At 37.9% G+C, this 19,974-nt stretch overlaps 1 protein-coding gene across 1 annotated transcript in view; it reads left to right on the top strand.

The window, feature by feature from the left end:
• LOC137615259 (nucleolar pre-ribosomal-associated protein 1) overlaps positions 1–8,472 on the top strand; it is a 321,164-nt gene extending 312,692 nt beyond the window's left edge. The window contains exons 14-15 of the mRNA XM_068344983.1: positions 4,219–4,896; positions 8,227–8,472. Coding sequence (XP_068201084.1) covers positions 4,219–4,896; positions 8,227–8,457 — 909 coding nt within the window. The 3' untranslated portion in view covers positions 8,458–8,472. The remainder of the gene's footprint in view (positions 1–4,218; positions 4,897–8,226) is intronic.
• The last annotated feature ends 11,502 nt before the right edge of the window (positions 8,473–19,974 follow it).

Raw genomic sequence — 19,974 nt, 5'->3', positions numbered from 1 at the left:
GTTTTTGTGCAATTTAGTTTACCACCTCAACTATTTATTCCAAATCTTTAGGTAGGTTTTTTACAATTTGGTTTACCTTCTCATAACTTTTTATTCCAAATCTTTTGGTAGGTTTTGTGGAATTTGGTTTACCTACTAACTTTTTATTCCAAATCTTTAGGCAGTTTTTATGCAATTTGGTTTACCTTCTCGTAACATTTCATTCCAAATCTTTTGGTAGTTTTTGTGCAATTTAGTATAACATATCATAAAATTTTATTCCAAATCTTTAGGTAGTTTTTGTGAAATTTGGTTTACCTTCTCATAACTTTTTATTTAAAATCTTTTGGTAGTTTTTGTGCAATTTGTTATACCTTCTCATAACTTTTTATTCCAAGTCTTTAGGTAGGTTTTGTGCATTTTGGTTAACCTTTTCATAACTTTTTATTTAAAATCTTTAGGTAGTTTTTGTGCAATTTGTTATACCTTCTCATAACTTTTTATTTAAAATCTTTAGGTAGTTTTTGTGCAATTTGTTATACCTTCTCATAACTTTTTTTTTCAAAATATTTATGTAGGTTTTGTGCAATTTGGTTTACCTACTCATAAATTTTCATTTCAAATCTCTAGGTCGTTTTTGTGCAATTTGGTTTACCTTTTCAAAAATTTTATCCCAAATTTTCAGGTAGTTTTTGTGGAATATGGGATACCATCTCATAACTTGATATTCCAAATCTCTTGGTAGATTTTGTGCATTTTAGTTTACCTTCTCATAACATTTTATTCCAAATCTTTAGGTAGTTTTTGTGCAATTTGATATACCTTCTCATTACTTTTTATTCCATATATTTAGTTAGTTTTATTATGCAATTTTGTTCACTTTCTCATAACTTTATTTCTAATCTTTAGTTAGTTTTTTGCCATTCATTTACCTTCTCATAACTTTGCAATTCTTTAGGTAGGTATTGTGCAGTTTGGTTTACTATCTCATAACTTTTTATTCCAACTCTTTAGGTAGTTTTTGTGCGATTTGGTTTACCTTCTCGTAACTTTTTATTAAAAATTTTTAGGTAGCTTTTGTGCAATTTGGTATACATTCTCATAACTTTTTATTCTTTATCTTTAACTAATGCAAGGGCAATTTGATTTACCTTCTCATAACTTTTTATTCCAAATTGTTGGGTAGTTTATTTGCAATTTAGTTTACCTTCTCATTAATTTTAATTCAAGTCTTTGGGTTGTTTAGTATGCAATTTACCTTTTCATAACTTTTTATTTCAAATCTATAGTTAGTTATTTTTTGCAATTTAGTATACCTTCTCATAACTTTCTATTCCAAATATTTAGCAAGGTTTTTTATTTGCAATTTTTTTTTACATTCTCATAACTTTATATTCCAAATCTTCAGGTATGTTTTGTGTAGTTTGGTATACCTTCTCCTAACTTTTCATTCAAAATCCCTATTCAGTTTTTGTGCAATTTAGTTTACCTCATAACTTTTTATTCCAAATCTTTTGGTAGTTTTGTGTAATTTGGTATACATTCTCATAACTATTCATTCCAAATCTTTAGGTAGGCTTTGTACAATTTGTTTTACCTTCTCATAACTTTTTATTCCAAATCTTTGTGTACTTTTTATACAATTTGGTTCACCTCATAACTTTTTATTCCATATCTTGAGCTAGTTTTTGTGCAATTTCTTTTACCTTCTCATAACTTTTTATCCTCAATCTTTAGTTAGTTTTTGTGCAATTTGGTTCACCTTCTCATAACTTTTTTGTTTCAAATCTTTTGGTAGGTATTGTGCAGTTTGGTTAACCTTGTATAAGGTTTCATTCCAAATCTTTAGCTAATTTTTATGCAATTTGGTATACCTTCTCATAACTTTTTATTCCCAAATTTTAGTTAGTTTTTGTGCAGTTTGGTTTACCTTCATAACGTTTTTATTCCAAATCTTTTGGTAGATTTTATGTAATTTGGTATACTGTACTTTCTCATAACTTTTCATTCCATATTATTAGCTAGCTTTTGTGTAATTTGGTTAACCTTCTCATGACTTTTTATTCCAAATATTCAGGTATTTTGAGCAATTTTGTTTACCTTTTCATAAATTTTATTCAAACTCATCAGGTAATTTCTGTCCAATTTACCTTCTCATACATTTTTATTCCAAATCTTTAAGTAGGTATTGTGCAGTTTGGTTTACCCTCTCATAACTTATTCTAAATGTTTAGCCAGTTTTTGTGTAATTTGTCATACCTTCTCATAACTTTTTTTTCCAAATATTTAGATAGGTTTTGTGCAGTTTGGTTTTGGTTTACAATCTCATAGATTTTATACCAAATCTTAAGGTTTTTTTTTTTATAATTTATTCCATTTCTTTAGGTAGTTTTTGTGCAATTTGGTATACCTTCTCATAACGTTTTATTCTAAATCTTCAAGTAGGTTTTGTGCAGTTTGGTCAACCTTCTCTTGACTTTTTATTCTAAATTTTTATTTAGTTTTTGTGCTTTTTGGTATACCATCTCTCTCTCCTCTTTATTCCATATATTTTGCTAGTTTTTTCTTGGTAATTATGTTTACCTTCCTAGAAATTTTATTCTAAATCCTTAGGTAGGTTTCATGCAATTTGGTTTACTTACTCATGTTTTTAGTCAAAATCTTTAAGTAGGTTTCGTGCAATTTGGTATACCTTCACATAACTTTTTATTTCAAATCTTACGTACCAAATTGCACAAAAACTACGTAAGATTGATGATAAATCAATCAATCTTACGTAGTTTTTGTGCAATTTGGTTCACCTTCTCATGAGATTTTTATTCCAAATCTTTAGATTAGATTTTTTGCAGTTTTGGTTATCTTCTCATAACTTTTTATTTCAAATCTTTAGGTAGTTTTTCATGCAATTTTGTTTACTTAATCATAATTTTTTATTCCCTACCTTTGGGTAGTTTTTGTGCAATTTGTTTTACCTTCTAACTTTTTATTTCAAATCTTTAGGTAGTTTTTGTGCAATTTGGTTTACCTTCTCCTAACTTTTAATTCAAAATCTTTTGGAGATTTTGTGGAATTTGAGTTACCTTCTCATATCTTCTTATTCCTCATCTTTAGCTAGTTTTTGTACAATTTGGTTTACCTTCTCATAATTATTTATTTAAAATCTTTGGTAGCCTTTGGGCAATTTAGTTTACTTTCTCATAACTTTTTAATCAAAATCTTTTGGCTTATTTTGTGCAAATTGGTATACCTTATCATTTCTTTTTATTCCAAATCTTTAGGTAGTTTTTGTGCAATTTAGTTTACCTCCTCATAAAGTGAACACACCAACTAATTTTTCTTTTTGTTTTTCTCCAGTCATGGCCAAAGCTTTCTCTGATGCCAAACACCTTGAGCATTATTTGTTGTCCCAGCTTTAGCTTCAACTTGTTGCTTAAATTTGATGGTATATTTTCTTGCTGATCTGTTGTCCACAATGAAAAGGGGTAAAATTTAATAATAGATTGGTTATATTCTTTGCCAAGTTATTTGTAACAACTTTGGTAATTGTTTACTATCATACAAAATTTGAAATGCAATGAAATCAGCTGTGTTTAGTAAAATCATAATAAAGCAGCTGTTTTTCTTTCCTTTGTTTATAGCCGTATGCATTACTAATCATGCATTAACTTTTTTAACATATTGAACTAGAAGTTGAGCTAGAGAGATAGTGGAAAAGAAGTTATTTTTTTCCTAATTTGGTCTTGAAAAAGAACATGCCTATTACACGAGGTATAATATGAAATCATTTTGTGAGGTGAAAATTCAGGTGTCGCACAATATGCGAGATCACAGGAGTACGCTTATAAATGTTAATCTATTTTTTTTTTCAACTGTCTTAATCAATTAATATTTTCCTTCGGTGTCTAGTGTGTTTGTGAACTGTTAGTGATCACTTGGGTGATATAATGGGAGGTTTTAATAGGTTTTTAAGGGTCACCTTCTATTACAGCTCTTATGATTATCCAGCAACAGTAAAGTCCTGAGGGTGCCAGTTAAAAGGACTAATATTGTATTATGTTACAAGCTTAATTTTTCCTGTAGGCACAAACCCCCCCCCCCCATAATAAAAAAAAAAAAAAAAAAAAAGAATAGTATTAATGAAGGATCAATTTTTTGGGAGATTATGTCCTATTGTTAATGGAATGTTTTACACTGTTAGAAAATTTTTCTTCTTTCAACAGAATTTTTTTTTCTTTTCAGGAGCAAACTTTGCGAGTTTTAGAATCCATTGTGAGTATTCCAGTTGGAGCCCATGATTTGATTTCCAAATATAATTTACTAATGATGTTACCGGTTACATTAAAATTAACATCATTTATTAAATCAGTCGAAGAGGATAGCTGTATTAGTATTGGATTGTCTAAGGTTACCTCAGCTATCGTCAGGATCTTAGCAGCTGTCTGGTCTTCTATGTTAACTGCCAAGGATACCGAGACTTCCCTAACAAGAAGGCTTAACTTTAATCCTACTGTTAAGAGAAAAAGAGATGAGGAGAAAGAAGATAGCAGCAGCGATGTCTCATCATCACTGTCTTCAGATGAGGATGATGATGATGAGGGCCCTGTGCCAAAGAAGCTTAAGACTGATACTGGAAGTATAGACAAAACAGAGAAAAGCATGGAGAGTACTGATGTGACAAAACCTGTCTGTGAGAACCAAGAAAGCAGAGGTCGAAGACTCCACCCACTATTTGCTGAAGAGTACCTGAATTGTCTACTGTGTATAGCATCAGATGTCATTAAACATGCACCTCCCGAGTGTGCTTCCAATTATATTGGGCTCATCATTAAAGCTTTAGATCATATGCTTAAGAGCTCATCACAGGAGAAAGAGACGATACGCACCGTTGCTCAGAATCCTGAGATATTAAAAGAAATGGTATGTATTAGTTGGACATCATTGATATACTATCTAAACAGCAATTGTGTTACTATAAACAGTTGTTAATTTGACCAGTACATATATGAATATTTTTATCTTTGATATATTTACTTCTAGAATTATATGGTTTACATTTTCTTTCATTTCTGCCAGTACTTTCCAGTAACCACCCATGTGTGTAGGTACATATAACCAGTAACCATCCAACCCCTGTATTTAGGTGCCTATAACCAGAATCACCCAACCCCTGTTTTAGATGCTTATAACCAGTAATTGCCTGTAACCAGTAATTCCCCAGCCCATATGTTTAGATGCCTTTAACCAGTAACTTTCCAAACCCTCTATCTAGATGCCTATAACCAAATGTTGCTCAACCCCTGTGTTCAGATGCCTATAACCAGTAACCACCTAAACCTTGTATTTAAGGGCCTATAACCAGTAATTACCCAACTCCTGTATTTTCAAAACCTATAACTATTATGCAAACATGTATATGTTAGCTTATATGTTTAGGAACTATTTTTGGAGTGTAGGCATTATGCAATTTATTTATCAAGTTAGAGACTGTTGCCTTGTCATTAGAAATAAGGTAGATTATCATCTTGATATCTAGTTGAGTGGGAGCATCATGACCATCATTGATGCATTTGATCCATAATTTCACTATTAAAACATTTCAGCATCTTTAAGTTCATCCATTTCCTTAAAATTTTCTTATTTTCATATGATGTCTTAGATAGTAACATTAAGATACAGTGAACCCTCGTTTATCGCGGTAGATAGGTTCCAGACGCGGCCGCGATAGGTGAAAATCCGCGAAGTAGTAACACCATATTTACCTATTTATTTAACATGTATATTCAGACTTTTAAAACCTTCCCTTGTACGTAGTACTGTTAACAAACTACCCTTTAATGTACAGAACACTTAATGCATGTAATACAGTACCCTAAACTAAAACAGGCACAAATATTAAAGGCGACTTTATATCATGCGTTTCCTAAACACGCCAAAAAGCACGATAAAAAATGGCAACCAATGTTTTGTTTACGTTTATCTCTGATCCTAATGAAGAAACAAACGCATTTACACATCTGTTTATAGGTTAGTTTTTGCATCAATTATATTGATTATTCAGTACAGTATGTTGATTTGGTTATTACTAATGTTTTACTTAATTTTTCTTAGGACTTCCAAATGAAATTTTTTTCTTTATGACGCCGCCTGAAACGACGGCGTCATAAAGTACGCTCAGTAAACAAACTAAGGAATTTAACCCGCATGATGAAAGTGATAAATAATGATATTACAGTAAAAGCTTTTATAAAATATGTTATTACAAATATTATTTACCGTATCTATATAAAATCATACATACGTAGCAAAGCAGGAAAACAATCTACGAGAGAGAGAGAGAGAGAGAGAGAGAGAGAGAGAGAGAGAGAGAGAGAGAGAGAGAGAGAGAGAGAGAGTTGTTTTACATACGTAAATGTAAATTTTAAACAAAACAAAAATAGCCCCATTTCATATAAAATAGATTACAAATATTTTACTTTATCATATTACAGTAGTCTGTATAATACTGTAAAGTTCAGTACAGTATGTTGTTGTTAAAGTCGTGGCGATGAAATTCTCACGAAACAAAAACACGCCATTTGATTACAACAGCTGATTCATTCTCTCTCTCTCTCTCTCTCTCTCTCTCTCTCTCTCTCTCTCTCTCTCTCTCTCTCTCTCTCTCTCTCTCTTCGTGTTATACAATACTTACATTTAGATGAAGAAACTAAAATTAGTTTTCTTAGTGTCAATTAAATACGAAATGAAATAATTACGCCGAGTCTACATCCATTTCAATCATAGCCAAAAATAGGGCATCTGATTTCATCAGCAAACCACTATTTTTTGGGAAATATCATTTTATTCTAGAAAATTGCCACTCTTTAAATAGTTAATTGCACATTAAGAAAGCGTGTACTTTTGTTTTTAAATTTCGGGTGTGTTTTAAAAATCGAGTATTGTTGACTTTTTTTTTTTTACTTTTGGCTGTGATTAGATCAGCTGTCATCTAGCTGCCGCTCTTGAGTGTGTACGAATACACTAACAAAGTATCATTTATACCATTTCTTAACTTATTCAAACCGTCTACAGTATACAGTTGATATTACATAAGCACCAATGTGTTATAACCTATCAAATTTTTTTGTTTATTACATTTAAACCCCCCTCTATCTCTCTCTCTCTCTCTACCTATATCTCTCTCTCTCTCTCTCTCTCTCTCTCTACCTCTCTCTCTCTCTCTACCTCTCTCTCTCTCTCTCTCTCTCTCTCTCTCTCTCTCTCTCTCTCTCTCTCTCTCTCTCTCTCTCTCTCTCTCTCTGTGGGCTACTTTTCACTACCTCCCATTCCTTACCTCTCTCTATCTCTCTAACAAATGATATCTTTGTTGCTCCTCAAAGTTTCATTTATATTGAAAATCAATCATGATTCAATTTTCCTTACTTTCTCCAATCTCGCACCATCGGTCACATCGCGGTATTTTCGATATTTCCGGAAAATCCGCAATATATGTATAGACATGGGTTATGAAAAAAATCCGCGAAGTGGTGAATCCGCGATGGTCGAACCGCGAAGTAGCGAGGGTTCACTGTACTTCACTTCCTAAGTTCAGATTTTAATGGGATGAATTTTAAACTATATGTTTCTAAAGGGCTTTACCATACTGTTTAACAGTGCCAAATGAATAGACAGGGTTGGGAATATGGGTGTTAACTAATAAGAGATGCATAAGCTTAGTGAAATAGACATGAAAATAGCATTCAGTGATAAAATGGATAACAAGTAGGAAGTATTGATACTGAAATGGAAGAATTTTGGTTATAAGAAACTCACATAAAGTATTAGGTAGGCATTGGTGAAGTTCATCTTGTTTAATTGCCATAATAGCCAGCCAGATGAATAATCAGTTAGTCATTACGATGTTTCAACGAACATATTTTGATCACATAAAATAAGTTTGTTGTTGAATCCAGCTTATTTTGATACCATTGATTTCTTTAGCTATGAGAATTATGGTTTAACTGTCAAAATTTTATTGCTAGGTTATCTATTTTGTAAAATCCAAGATGGCAGTCATATAAGTATTAGGGCAGATGGAAATGTGGTTTTTCCGATTGTTTATACAAAGTTTCCAGAAATGTATTATTATGATACTCTCCACAATAATCTTATGAAGAGTCCTGTTGAACCTGACTAATGAAGTTTAATTAATTGTATTAGTATTTATTGATTAGCATTTATAAAGTTACCACTTTCATTTCATCTTTATAGGTACATTCATCACTTCCTTGGGAATTACTTCAGAAATCTTTAGCAGATTGTCTGACTGAAGATGAATTAGTAAGAGTGCTGGGTGACAAAGCTGAAGAACACATGCAAATGTGCAGAAAAGAGCCTTTGTCAGAACTCCTTAAGAAAACCCAAGACACAGATTGCAATATGAAAAGTTCCAACGTGCTCAAAAAATTAACCTTTGACCTTCTAGATCTACTAGGAAAATAAATGTAGTATATTGTAGTATTTGTTTAAATTATAAAAGCCATTTGGAGTTTTCTTCATAGATTCACTTAGTAAGGTCTTAAGAAAAGGATGTCATGCTTAAATATATATTTTTTAATATTTTTACATTTTGTTAAGATTTATCCAGATATTTCATGGTCTGAAGACTCATTTGTTTCAATCAATATTTTTTTTCATAATTCATCATTAATTCAAACAAACTTCTTTAATCAAGTAATGCCTATATGTCCTGTCTGCGCAAGATAAAGAAAGTATTCTACTGCACAAGTACATATAGAACCTTCCATTCAGCCAAGTAGGAGGGAGATTCACATTATTTTATTTCATTCCTTGTAATTGTGTGCCATTTTACATTTACTGTACTTGTTGTTTTGGAAAGTCATTATGCAAGGAACATTATCACTTCATAGGTAAATCATGGCCCACTATGACTGAGAATCCCAACAAATAAATAAACTTGTGCAACATTGCACATCTAAAAGTTGGGAGAGTTAAATTCACTTCATCGGGTACTAGAACATAATTGAAGGTTATATTTTAAACTCTGTAGAAGATAAAAATGCTAGTTTTATTTTTGTGGTTGTATTTGCTCGTTTTGCATCAACATCTATGATAGTCGAATACACCTTTGGGATAATAACCTGCCTGGTCAGAAGTGTGTGTTCTTTCAGGCCTCTATATTTCTAAAGTACGAAAAAATTAAATTTAAGTTTTAGTTCAGAATTCCTTGATTCTGTGGAAATAGATTTTTGTATCTTATAGACAGAGTTTAAGATCATCACCAGTAAAGTGTGGAGGGAAAATTTCTCAGTGACCAACCTCTGGTATTTATGATCACAGTGTGCATAAAATTTTCCCAACCTGCTTTGAAGATGCTCTGTTATGACATTAAAAGACTTGGCTGCTGCTACCCAAGCTTTATTCAACTTAAACTTCAGTAGATTATTCCCTGAAATAACCATGAACATAATTAGCAGACCCCATAATAAATGTAATACAAACTATGTTAGATCCTCAAAGTAAATCTAATTAAACCAAATAGATACAAATGGAATAAACAAAAGGAAATACAAAAGAAACAGAGAATTACTTGATAAGTTGCTTTGACTGTCCTTCCATCAGGTAAGTAAACAATGTATGAAAAGATCACCAGACAAACGGTTCAGAGTGAGGTATGAAAGAGCAAAAGGACAAAACAATATTATAACATTCTTCCCCTCTAGATATAAAATTGGTTACATCACTTCATAAGTCATCAATCCCACCCATATCGGTTCGGAGCCCTTGACACCCGGGTTGATCTACGTACTGGAGGTGATGCAGCCTCTGTTCTAATTTCAGCTTCTGGGTGAAGTCCCATACCTTCTGGAAACTCTTGATGGGTTGTTGTGGGTGACACTGGAGATTGAGATGGTATGGCCTCAGGTGACAATGAAACAGAAGGTAGTTCTTGATTTTCAGAAACAGAGTTATCCCTAGGGCATGGGGCCAAGTCACGTAAGGAAACCGTTGACTCTCGTCCGCTGGGATGTCTAATGTTAGCATATGTTGGGTTAGCAGATAATAGTTCAACTTCATCCACTAGGGGTTCATTTTTGCTTGTTCTGACAAACTTCCTCAATAATACCGGTCCTGACGACATAAGCCACGAAGGCAGAGAGCTCCCCGAGGATGAGCGGCGCGGAAATCCAAAAAAGCGTTCATGGGGTGTGACATTAGTTGCTGTCGACAGAAGGGATCTAAGTGAATGTATCACATCAGTGAGTACTAATTCCTAGTGCTGATCGGGAAGATTTCGAGACCTGAGTGCCAGCTGGATTGCCTTCCATACAGTACCATTGAGCCGCTCCATTTGCCCATTGCCGATTGGATGAAAAGGGGTAGTTCGACTTGTTGCACTCCCTTCTGTGCGAGATAGGTTTTGAGCTCCCTGGACATGAATGAGGTTCCTTGATCCGAATGTATATACTGAGGCATCCCACACAGGCTGAATATTTGTTCTACGCACTTAATCACTGTAGTTGTGTTCATGTTAGGACACGGAAAAGCGAAAGGAAAACGAGAATATTCATCAACCACAATAAGTAGATATGGGTTGCGCGAGGCCGTCGGAACTGGTCCTTTAAAGTCAATGCTTAATCTCTCCATTGGTTGTGTCGCCTTGATGAGTGTTCCTTCTTGGAATTTGTAGAATCTTGGTTTCAATTCTGCACATATCCTGCAAGAAGCACAGACCTTCTTAACGTCCTCAGTGGAAACGGGACGATTTTTCGATCTCACAAAGTGCAACAAGCGAGTCACTCCTGGATGGCACAGATTCCCATGTAGTTCAGTGAGGGTAGATGACGTAGAAACCACGGAACCGCAAAAAGCTCGGGTGAAGGCATCAGGAACCACATTCTCTTTACCGGGGCGATAATGTACTGTATAACAAGGCTGCGAGTTCCATCCGCCATTCCTGGATCTTATTATTCTTAACTTCAGTGCGTTTCCTGTCATCAAACATGAAGGCCACAAAACGTTGGTCTGTAACGAGATCAAAGTGTTGTCTAGCAAGAAAATGACTCCACTTTCGTACAGCCTCCACGATAGCCATGGCTTCCTTCTCTACGATGTGATAGTGAATTTCACTTCCTTGTAAAGTCCTAGACATGAAGGCCACGGGCCTGCCATTCTGGTTGAGTACTGCTGAGACTGCTACTTCCGAGGCATCACATTCGACCTCAAAAGGCAAATTTTCATCCATAGAGTGTAGCGTTGCTCCTTCAAGTTCTTGTTTGAGTAGTTCGAAAGCCTGCAACGCTTCTTCATCTAAAGGAAATTTCTTTACTCTTGCCAGTGGTTGAATCTTAGCAGAAAATTCTGTATCCATTTAGCGTAATAAGCAAACATACCCATTGCCCTCTTTAAAGATCCTTGACTAGTGGGAGGTGGTAGTTCTTGTAGAGGCCGGAGTCTTTCCATGTCAGGCTTTATTACACCATTCCCCACACAGTAGCCAAGAATATTAATGGTACGAACAGATTTAATAGTTTTAGTAGCATTGAGAGTTAGGTTCCTCTTGTTGATGACCTCAAGAAAGCACTGCACGTTCTGATCATGTTGTTCTTGAGTGTGTCCAGCAATAGTGATATTGTCCAAATATGGGAAAGCACCTTGTAAGTTTTCTTCTTTCACCAACTTATCCATAGTTCGTTGGAAGGCTGCAAATCCATTGGTAACCCCGAAAGGTACTCTACAGAACTGGTACAGGCGTCCGTTGGCTTCAAAAGCTGTATACTTCTTGTCTGCTTCCTTTAGTGGGACTTGGTGGTAAGCGCTTTTCAAGTCAAAAGTCGAAAATACGCAATATGTTGAGAGTTCAATAACCATGGTGTCAATCCTTGGTAATGGATAAGCATCCAGTTCTGTAAACAGATTTATAGTTTTCGAATAATCAACACACATCCTTTTCTTATGCCGATTAAAGGAATCCTTAACCGCCACAACTTGAGCTCTCCATGGTGATATGCTATCCTCAATAACACCCTCAGCCAAGAGACGACTAGTCTCCGCTTCAATGAATTCTTTGTCATCTTTACAGTAATGTCTTGATTTAGTGACAATAGGCTTACAATTAGGTAACAAATGCTGGAAGATAGAAGGTTCATCCACAGCAGCGGCTGCCAACAAACAGTAGGGGTTAGCACCAGATAAGTTGAGCGCTGGTTTCGGCCCACCGTATTCAATAGTCACTTTCTGATGCTGCTCTTGGAAGTCCTGAGCAAGTAATACTCCTGAACATAAATCCTTCATTACTGCTAGACGCGTGGATGGATAAGTTTCTCCATTAAGATGAAGAGTCAAGTCTACATTGACATAACCTGGAGAGTTTGTATGCAAAGATTTCTGTGCTAAAGCGACGTCTTTATCAGTGGGATTGGTAGCTTCAATTCCCACGCTACCTCTTCATCTATATAACTGTCATCGCTGCACGAGTCGACAAGGGCTGTCAACTTCTGTCCTTTAATTGTTGTCGAGGTAGCTGCCCGATAGAGGCTCTGAGGAAAAGAGGTACCAGCATTAGCTGCAAGAACAGATGACTGTGAGGGATCAAATACTGTAGCTGTTGTAGATTTACCTCCATATGTAGATTTAGACAGGCACGCTTTTGCAAAGTGCCCCTTCTTGCCACATTTATTGCAAATAGAATCCCGAGCTGGACAGTGTGCACGAATATGATAGGGACCTCCACAAAAAAAGCACTTTCTCTTCATGGACAGAGTAGTCGCTAATACTTGAGTTCCAGCAGTTACCTCACAGCTCTCAGACGTTGGTCCACTCTTCACATGATCATCTGTGATAAGTGCATGATCCGATGTAACCACAGCAGCAGTATGCCCAACATGAGGAAGCATGTGACTGTAAAAACTAGCATTACGTTGGGCTAGGTCTAAAGAGTAAGCCTGGTCATAAGCTGCCTGTAAATCTAGAGTTTTATTTTCAAGAAGACGTTGCCGAATCAAAGGTGAGGCCAGGCCATTTATAAAAGCATCCCTGATCAACTCCTTTCTGTATTGTTCTGCACTAACTGGCTTAAAATTACAGTCCTTACCTAATTTATGCAATTCTCTCAGAAACTCATCCAAAGTTTCCCCTGCCTTTTCTTGGCGAGTAGCGAGTAAATGTCTGGCGAATATTTCATTAGGTAGAAATGGCAGTATCATAATCCACGTAGAAATGGCAGTATCATAATCCACACACTCCTCAATGACTGACATAGTTCACAAGTGTCCTTAATTTATTTGGTGCATTTTCACCACATTCTTGGATAAAGTTGGAAAACGTCTTGTGCCAATGCCGCCATTCCTTTGCTGCAGAAGGAAGGCTAGGGTCCAGATCCAAACGGGCAGGCTTCAATAGTTTCTCCATAGCTTAAGTTGAATAAATTGTTATGACATTAAAAGACTTGGCTGCTGCTACCCAAGCTTTATTCAACTTAAACTTCAGTAGATTATTCCCTGAAACAACCATGAACATAATTAGCAGACCCCATAATAAATGTAATACAAACTATGTTAGATCCTCAAAGTAAATCTAATTAAACCAAATAGATACAAATGGAATAAACAAAAGGAAATACAAAAGAAACAGAGAATTACTTGATAAGTTGCTTTGACTGTCCCTCCATCAGGTAAGTAAACAAAGTATGAAAAGATCACCAGACAAACGGTTCAGAGTGAGGTATGAAAGACCAAAAGGACAAAACAATATTATAACAGGCTCATAAGAAATTGCCTCACCTGCGTTGAGTATCTTTTTGAAGCATTCAAATGTCCCCAATGCTGTAGCCTTATATCTTTTTAGGGTAGAGATATGCATAATCCTAGAGATGCTGAATGAATATAATTCTTCAATCTAGAGAATACAGTAGTGGCATTGAATGTAATATACCTATTTTGTTTCACCAACAGCAGAATCTATTCCACTTTCCTTTGCAGAGGCCTGTATAAGTTTTGCATATTTTTGCGCTGGCTGCTACCGTATCAGAAAAACACAATTGTGGGCAAAACTAAGTAATTAAGGTCATACAGGTATTTGCTGAGCAGCTTCTCCATTACCGGACAGATAAAGCTGAAAAATGATACAATATTGCATCTATTCAAAGTTTCAGGTTCTAGTTGGCTTTCAAGTATAATTGAAATTTTTGGCTCGAGATTGTTACGAAAAAGTCCACTAATGGCTTTGCCCTATATCCACCTAAGTGAGTTATTTATCTTCAAGTTCATTGGCCACTTGAATGATAGAAACTGTTGTTTACTGCTCTCAGTCAATTATTACAATGTACCTTTCTATCTTCTATCATGGACCATGGTACAAGGTCTCCACGTACTTTTAAGCCCGTATTAGTAAATTTAGAACAGTTGATTCGCTAATTCTCAAATCACACATCCTGTTTTTTTTTTTTTTTTTTATTCAGACAAGCACTGAGCTAGCACTTTGAAGACACTTTTCAGTTTGAAATTGATTTGCTGCCCATTAAATGATAACTTTCAGAAACCCGTTGCTTGAAAATCTACAATTTGGCTTATCGACCGTAACTGTGTGCATAAATGAACAGTACTCTCTGGTATAGAATATGTAAGTGACCCTCCTATTCACTAGAAGTCCATCAATACTTGAATGGGGACTGGTACTGAGAGTTAGTGCTCTTGAAAGCTGAAATAAGAGATATTCTGTAGCAGTTGTACTGAACCAGCCTTCAGGGGTATTATATTTTTCAGCACAATAAAAGCGTTTTTTTTTTTTTTTTTAATTTAGTAAACTATCCTTATGATGACTGTTGAGCAAACAAAAATCATTGTTTAAGTTATATTAATATGTTCAATTTCCACTGTCAATGCCATAATCGATCAGTTGCCAAGATCTATAAGTTTTCCATCAAGCTGGTGTTGTCCAGGCTACTAATGGGGCCTGTACAGTACTGGTGAAGCCTTGTGGAATTGTTGCCAAATCAAACACTTCAACACAGGAAGGGTAAACTCTTCCTTTCCAGATACAATATTGAAGTTAAATAGTGTCTTAAACCTAGGGATGCCAGAACTTCCATCCTGAAAAATCTACACCGACTCAAGTGTCCATCCTGAAGGGGTCTGCTGAACAGCTACTGTAGATCAGTTTGAGGTTTATGATTGGTCTTATGTCACCTTTGGGACCACAAAAAGGTGTCAGTGAAATCTAGTATTAATGCTGCACTTGATTAATTCTCAAGTGTTGCAACTTTACAATACAGTCTATTTGCTATGACTCAAGTGAAGGTTCATGAGGAATGGGACAATGTAGCCATACCATTGAAAGAGAGTGCCCCAGTATCCATCCATTGTCACCAGAATTTCTGAAGACAAGTTCCCCACTATTACTGTAGAAGCACTGTCAGAGTTAGCATTTCCTCTTTTTCTTCTAATCTCCCTTACTAGGAGACTTTGTTCTAGGTTTCCCCCTTTTTTGGGGCTGATTATTATTATTATTATTATTATTATTATTATTATTATTATTATTATTATTATTATCATTATTATTATTTGTGAAGCTACAACCCTAGTTAGAAAAGCAGGATGCCATAAGCCCAGGGACCACAACAGGGAAAATAGCCCAGTGAGGAAAGGAAACAAGGAAAAATAAAATATTTTAATAGCAGCAACACCAAAACAAATATTTCCCATACAAACTATAAAAACTTTAACAAAACTAGAGGAAGAGAAATAAGATAGAATAGTTTGCCTGATGTACCCTCAAGCGAAGCGAGATGTTCACCAGGTTGGAGGTAATTTTAAGTTATGCAAGAGGCGAGTTTAGAAGCTAGACTATTTTGGTAAGAAAAATCACAAATTTTAAAAGTAATTTGTATTTTTATGAATAGAACTTACCTGGCAGTTATATATATATATATATATATATATATATATATATATATATATATATATATATATATATATATATATATATATAGCTTAGTCTCTGATGTTAGGCAGAATTTTTAAAAAATCGCAGCAACCGCCTTGTGGTGGTTGTGCGGTTAGGTGGTTAATAACCCTTACACGGTGGTACTTGGAATTATTCCCGTTTTCTGTTCCTCAGATCATCTCTGCCGGCCGGATCGACAACACTGTTGGTCCGCCATTAGAGTTTTTCGTTTCACTTTCCCTGTATCGCTGTACCGGACTTCTTTTTGGTGAAGTACATTTATTTGGGGATTTGGCAATCGTGTTTTTTGTTTTTTCTGATATTTGCTAAGTTGTTTAATATGAGTGAGAAACTTCATTTTCGTGTGTGTGCGAATGAGGAATGCAAGGTGAGGTTACCGAAAGTTTCGGTAGACCCTCACACGGTTTGTTTGGGTTGCAGGGGTTTTGATTGTGCACTGGATAATAGGTGCAAAGAATGCAAGATTTTGAATGAGAAAGATTGGTTAGCTATGAAGCGCTATGTGCGCAAATTAGAGCTAGATAGAGTAAGGAGAGCTTCTAGATCTAAATCTAAGTCTGCTAGTGAACCTAGTCTAGATATATCAACTGAACCTTTAATTAATTCCTCTTTGGAAGTTGATCCTTCCCCTGAGGTAGTAACTCCTGCCCCTTCTATAGGATCTGTTTCTGCGCATGACCCTCAGTACGCCAGGATGGCTGCCGAGTTGAAGGCTATTAAAGATCAACTTACGGCCTTAAAAGGTAAGAGTGAGAGTGAAGTTAGTGCTTGTGAAAGTGCAGTGGAGGTGGCGACTGGTCAAACCTGTCATTACCCTAAGTCTAGACCTCTACCAAGCTCCCAGGACCAAGGGAGAAGGTACGTCGACAACCGAAAGGGGGTGAAGGTGCTTATCCTCGGTCAGCCGTCGCCTCAGACAGTCCTGTTGTAAGCTCCCAGGCTGCTCTTGACTGCCACGGAAAAGGGGTGTCGGATGTGATAGTGTCTTCCCCGGATCCCTCTCCCAGACGCAAGTGGCTGTATGAGGCTTCAAGACCGACGAAGAGGAGGTGAAACCGAAATGAACAGTCTCGTTCTCACTCCCCCGGTTCTAGTACCCATGAACCTTGTCCTTCGGAGGACGATTTGGATACTGTTCCTGTGAAGAGGACGAAATCAAGAGCCGATAGTCAAGATAGACCAGCGAAAGATCCTTCTTCTACCAGCGCTACTCGACAGCCGTCTCCTTCGGTACCGCAGGATCCAGCAGAGGTTGCTAAATCGTTCGTGACGGATATGCAAGAGCAACTTTTCTCTTTAGTGCAAGCTTTTAGCCACCCTCCCTCGTACTTAGACAGACGTAAGGACGACTCGTTACCTGTCAAGAAGTCGACTTCTAAGGGGTCCTCTCCAGTGGAAGCTCTGCGCGCTTCGTCAAAGGCACAACACCGCACTACTTCCTCATCTGCTCGCCTCCAGGACGATTCCGTCACACGCTCTCGGCGTCAGGACGATTGCGCCTCTTGCTCTCGGCGCCAGGACAATTCCGCCTCTCGTTCTCGGCGCCAGGACGATTTTGCCTCTCGTTCTCGACGCCAGGGCGATTCCAGCCTGCTTCTTCAGGACGATGCCACTTCTCGTCGCCAGGACGATTGCAGCTCTCGGCGCAAGGACGCTTCCTTCTCTCGGCGCCAGGACGCTTCCGCCTACCGCCTCAAGGACTCTTCTAGCGCTCGGCGCCAGGATGCTTCCGACTCGCGGTGCCAGGACGACACCTACGCTCGGCGCCAGGATGCAAGCAGTTCTCGGTGTCAGGCTGCTTGCAGCCTTCCTCTAAAGGACGCATCCTTTGATCTCCCTCTTTCGGATTCGGGTGAACCTTCTTCCCGAATGAAAGCTGTAGTAGAGTTGGGACAGGGCCTCGATGATGTCTCAGAGGATGAAGACAAGCCTGCTGACTCTGATGGCTACTACAAAGTTCTTTCTCGCTCCCTCCTTGAGCTGTATGGGGAGGAATTTCAACCTTCTGCTCCTCGTTCTCCTCAATCTCATTTTAGCAGGAAGAAGGCCAAGAAACAGTCGGCCTTCATCAAGATGAAGTTCTCTATTTCTGCTAAGAAAGCTTTCGCTAAAGTGGACGAATGGATGAAGGAACGTAGACAAGTGGTTAAGACCACCTTCTCTTTTCCACCTGCTCATCTTGCTTCGAAGGCTGGTATGTGGTACGAGACTGGGGAACATCTGGGTCTGGGAGTGCCTGCCTCCTCCCAGGGTGACTTCTCTGGTCTTGTGAACTCTGCCAGAAGGCATGACCTTAACTCGGCCAAAGATATGTGGTCAATGTCTGAACTTGATCACCTCGTCAAAGGGATTTTTAGAGCCTTTGAGGTTTTTAGTTTTTTGAACTGGTCTCTAGGGACTCTGGCCAGGAAGACAGAGCAAATGGAGGGAACACAAGACCTGACGAGTATCATGTCATGCATGGATAAAGCTCTGAGGGATGGAGCTAATGAGTTGGCTTCCCTTTTTTCAGCAGGAGTCTTGAAGAAGAGGGCCCTGTTATGTTCCTTTGCTTCGAGATCTGTGACTGTTGCGCAGAAGTCTGAACTCCTTTACGCCCTCCTGTCGCAACATCTCTTTCCTGAGGCTCTTGTCAGAGATATTTCGCTTTCTCTTGCACAAAAGGCCACTCAAGACCTCTTATCGCGCTCGGCTTGGAAGCCTTTGCCAGTGGCTCCTTCGTCTCTGGAGAGGGAGGCGAGAAAATTCCAACAGCCCTTTCGAGGTAGGGTTCCTTCGAGATCCGACTTCAGAGGAAGAAGACAGGAGTCAGGAGCAAGGACGAATAGAGGTTCGTTTAGATCCCGCTTTAAGAAATGAAGTCCTCCAGACAACGATAGGGGCAAGACTGTCAAGTTTTTGGCAGTCTTGGAAGAGAAGAGGGGCGGACACCTGGTCCTTCTCAGTCATCAAGGAAGAATATAAGATCCCCCTTTTGAAGAAGCCTCCTCTTTCAGATACTCCTCTAGCCTTAGTGGCTCAGTACGCAGATGTGGGGAAACAAAAGGCTCTTCTGGATCTGGTCGATCAGATGCTGGACAAGGGAGCGATAGAACCAGTTTTGGACCTTTCCTCCCCAGGCTTTTACAATCGCCTGTTTCTGGTACCCAAGAACTCGGGTGGATGGAAACCCGTCCTGGATGTCAGCTCTCGGAACGTCTTCATGGAGAAGACGAAGTTTACAATGGAGACGACTCAGTCTGTGCTGGCAGCAGTGCGTCCAGGGGACTGCATGGTGTCTCTCGATCTGCAGGACGCTTATTTTCACGTCCCCATCCATCCGACTTCGAGGAAATACCTGAGATTTGTGATCCAGGGCAAGTGCTTCCAGTTCAGGGCACTTTGCTTCGGTCTCAGCACTGCTCCTCAAGTCTTCACCAGGATAATGGCAAACGTGGCAGGTTGGCTGCATCAAGAGGGGATAAGGGTATCCTTTAATCTGGACGATTGGTTGATACGATCATGGTCAAAAGAAAAATGTCTGGAGGACCTACAAAAGATGTTCATGATGGCTCAAGAACTGGGTCTCGTCATCAACAGAGAGAAATCTCAGAACGAGCCAAATCAGACTATTCTCTATTTGGGGATAGTTCTGAATTCAGTTCATTTTTGGGCTTCTCCCTCCCAGGAGAGACAGACCAAGTGCTTCGAGAAGGTCCGAGAATTCCTGAAGAAACAGAAGTGCTCAGCGAAGGAGTGGATGAGATTACTGGGAACTCTCTCTTCGCTCGAACAGTTTGCTCCTTGGGGAGACTGCACCTAAGACCTCTTCAACACTTCCTATCAAAGGTGTGGAACAGGAAGACACAGGAAAACACCTTTTCCTTCCCCATTCCACCAGGGGTCAAGGATCATCTGATGTGGTGGCTAGATACAGCTTTGTTAGGAGAAGGGATCTCCCTGTACAAGAAGAACCCAGACCTAGTGTTCTCAGACACGTCGGAGTCAGGATGGGGTGCAACACTAGGGAGCAAGGAGGTCTCAGGCTCTTGGGAA

The sequence above is a fragment of the Palaemon carinicauda genome, chromosome 21, assembly GCF_036898095.1.
Source record: "Palaemon carinicauda isolate YSFRI2023 chromosome 21, ASM3689809v2, whole genome shotgun sequence".
Lineage (NCBI taxonomy): Eukaryota > Metazoa > Arthropoda > Malacostraca > Decapoda > Palaemonidae > Palaemon > Palaemon carinicauda.
Note: the sequence above shows the minus strand (reverse complement) of the source record. Positions and strands in the feature narration are given on the sequence as shown.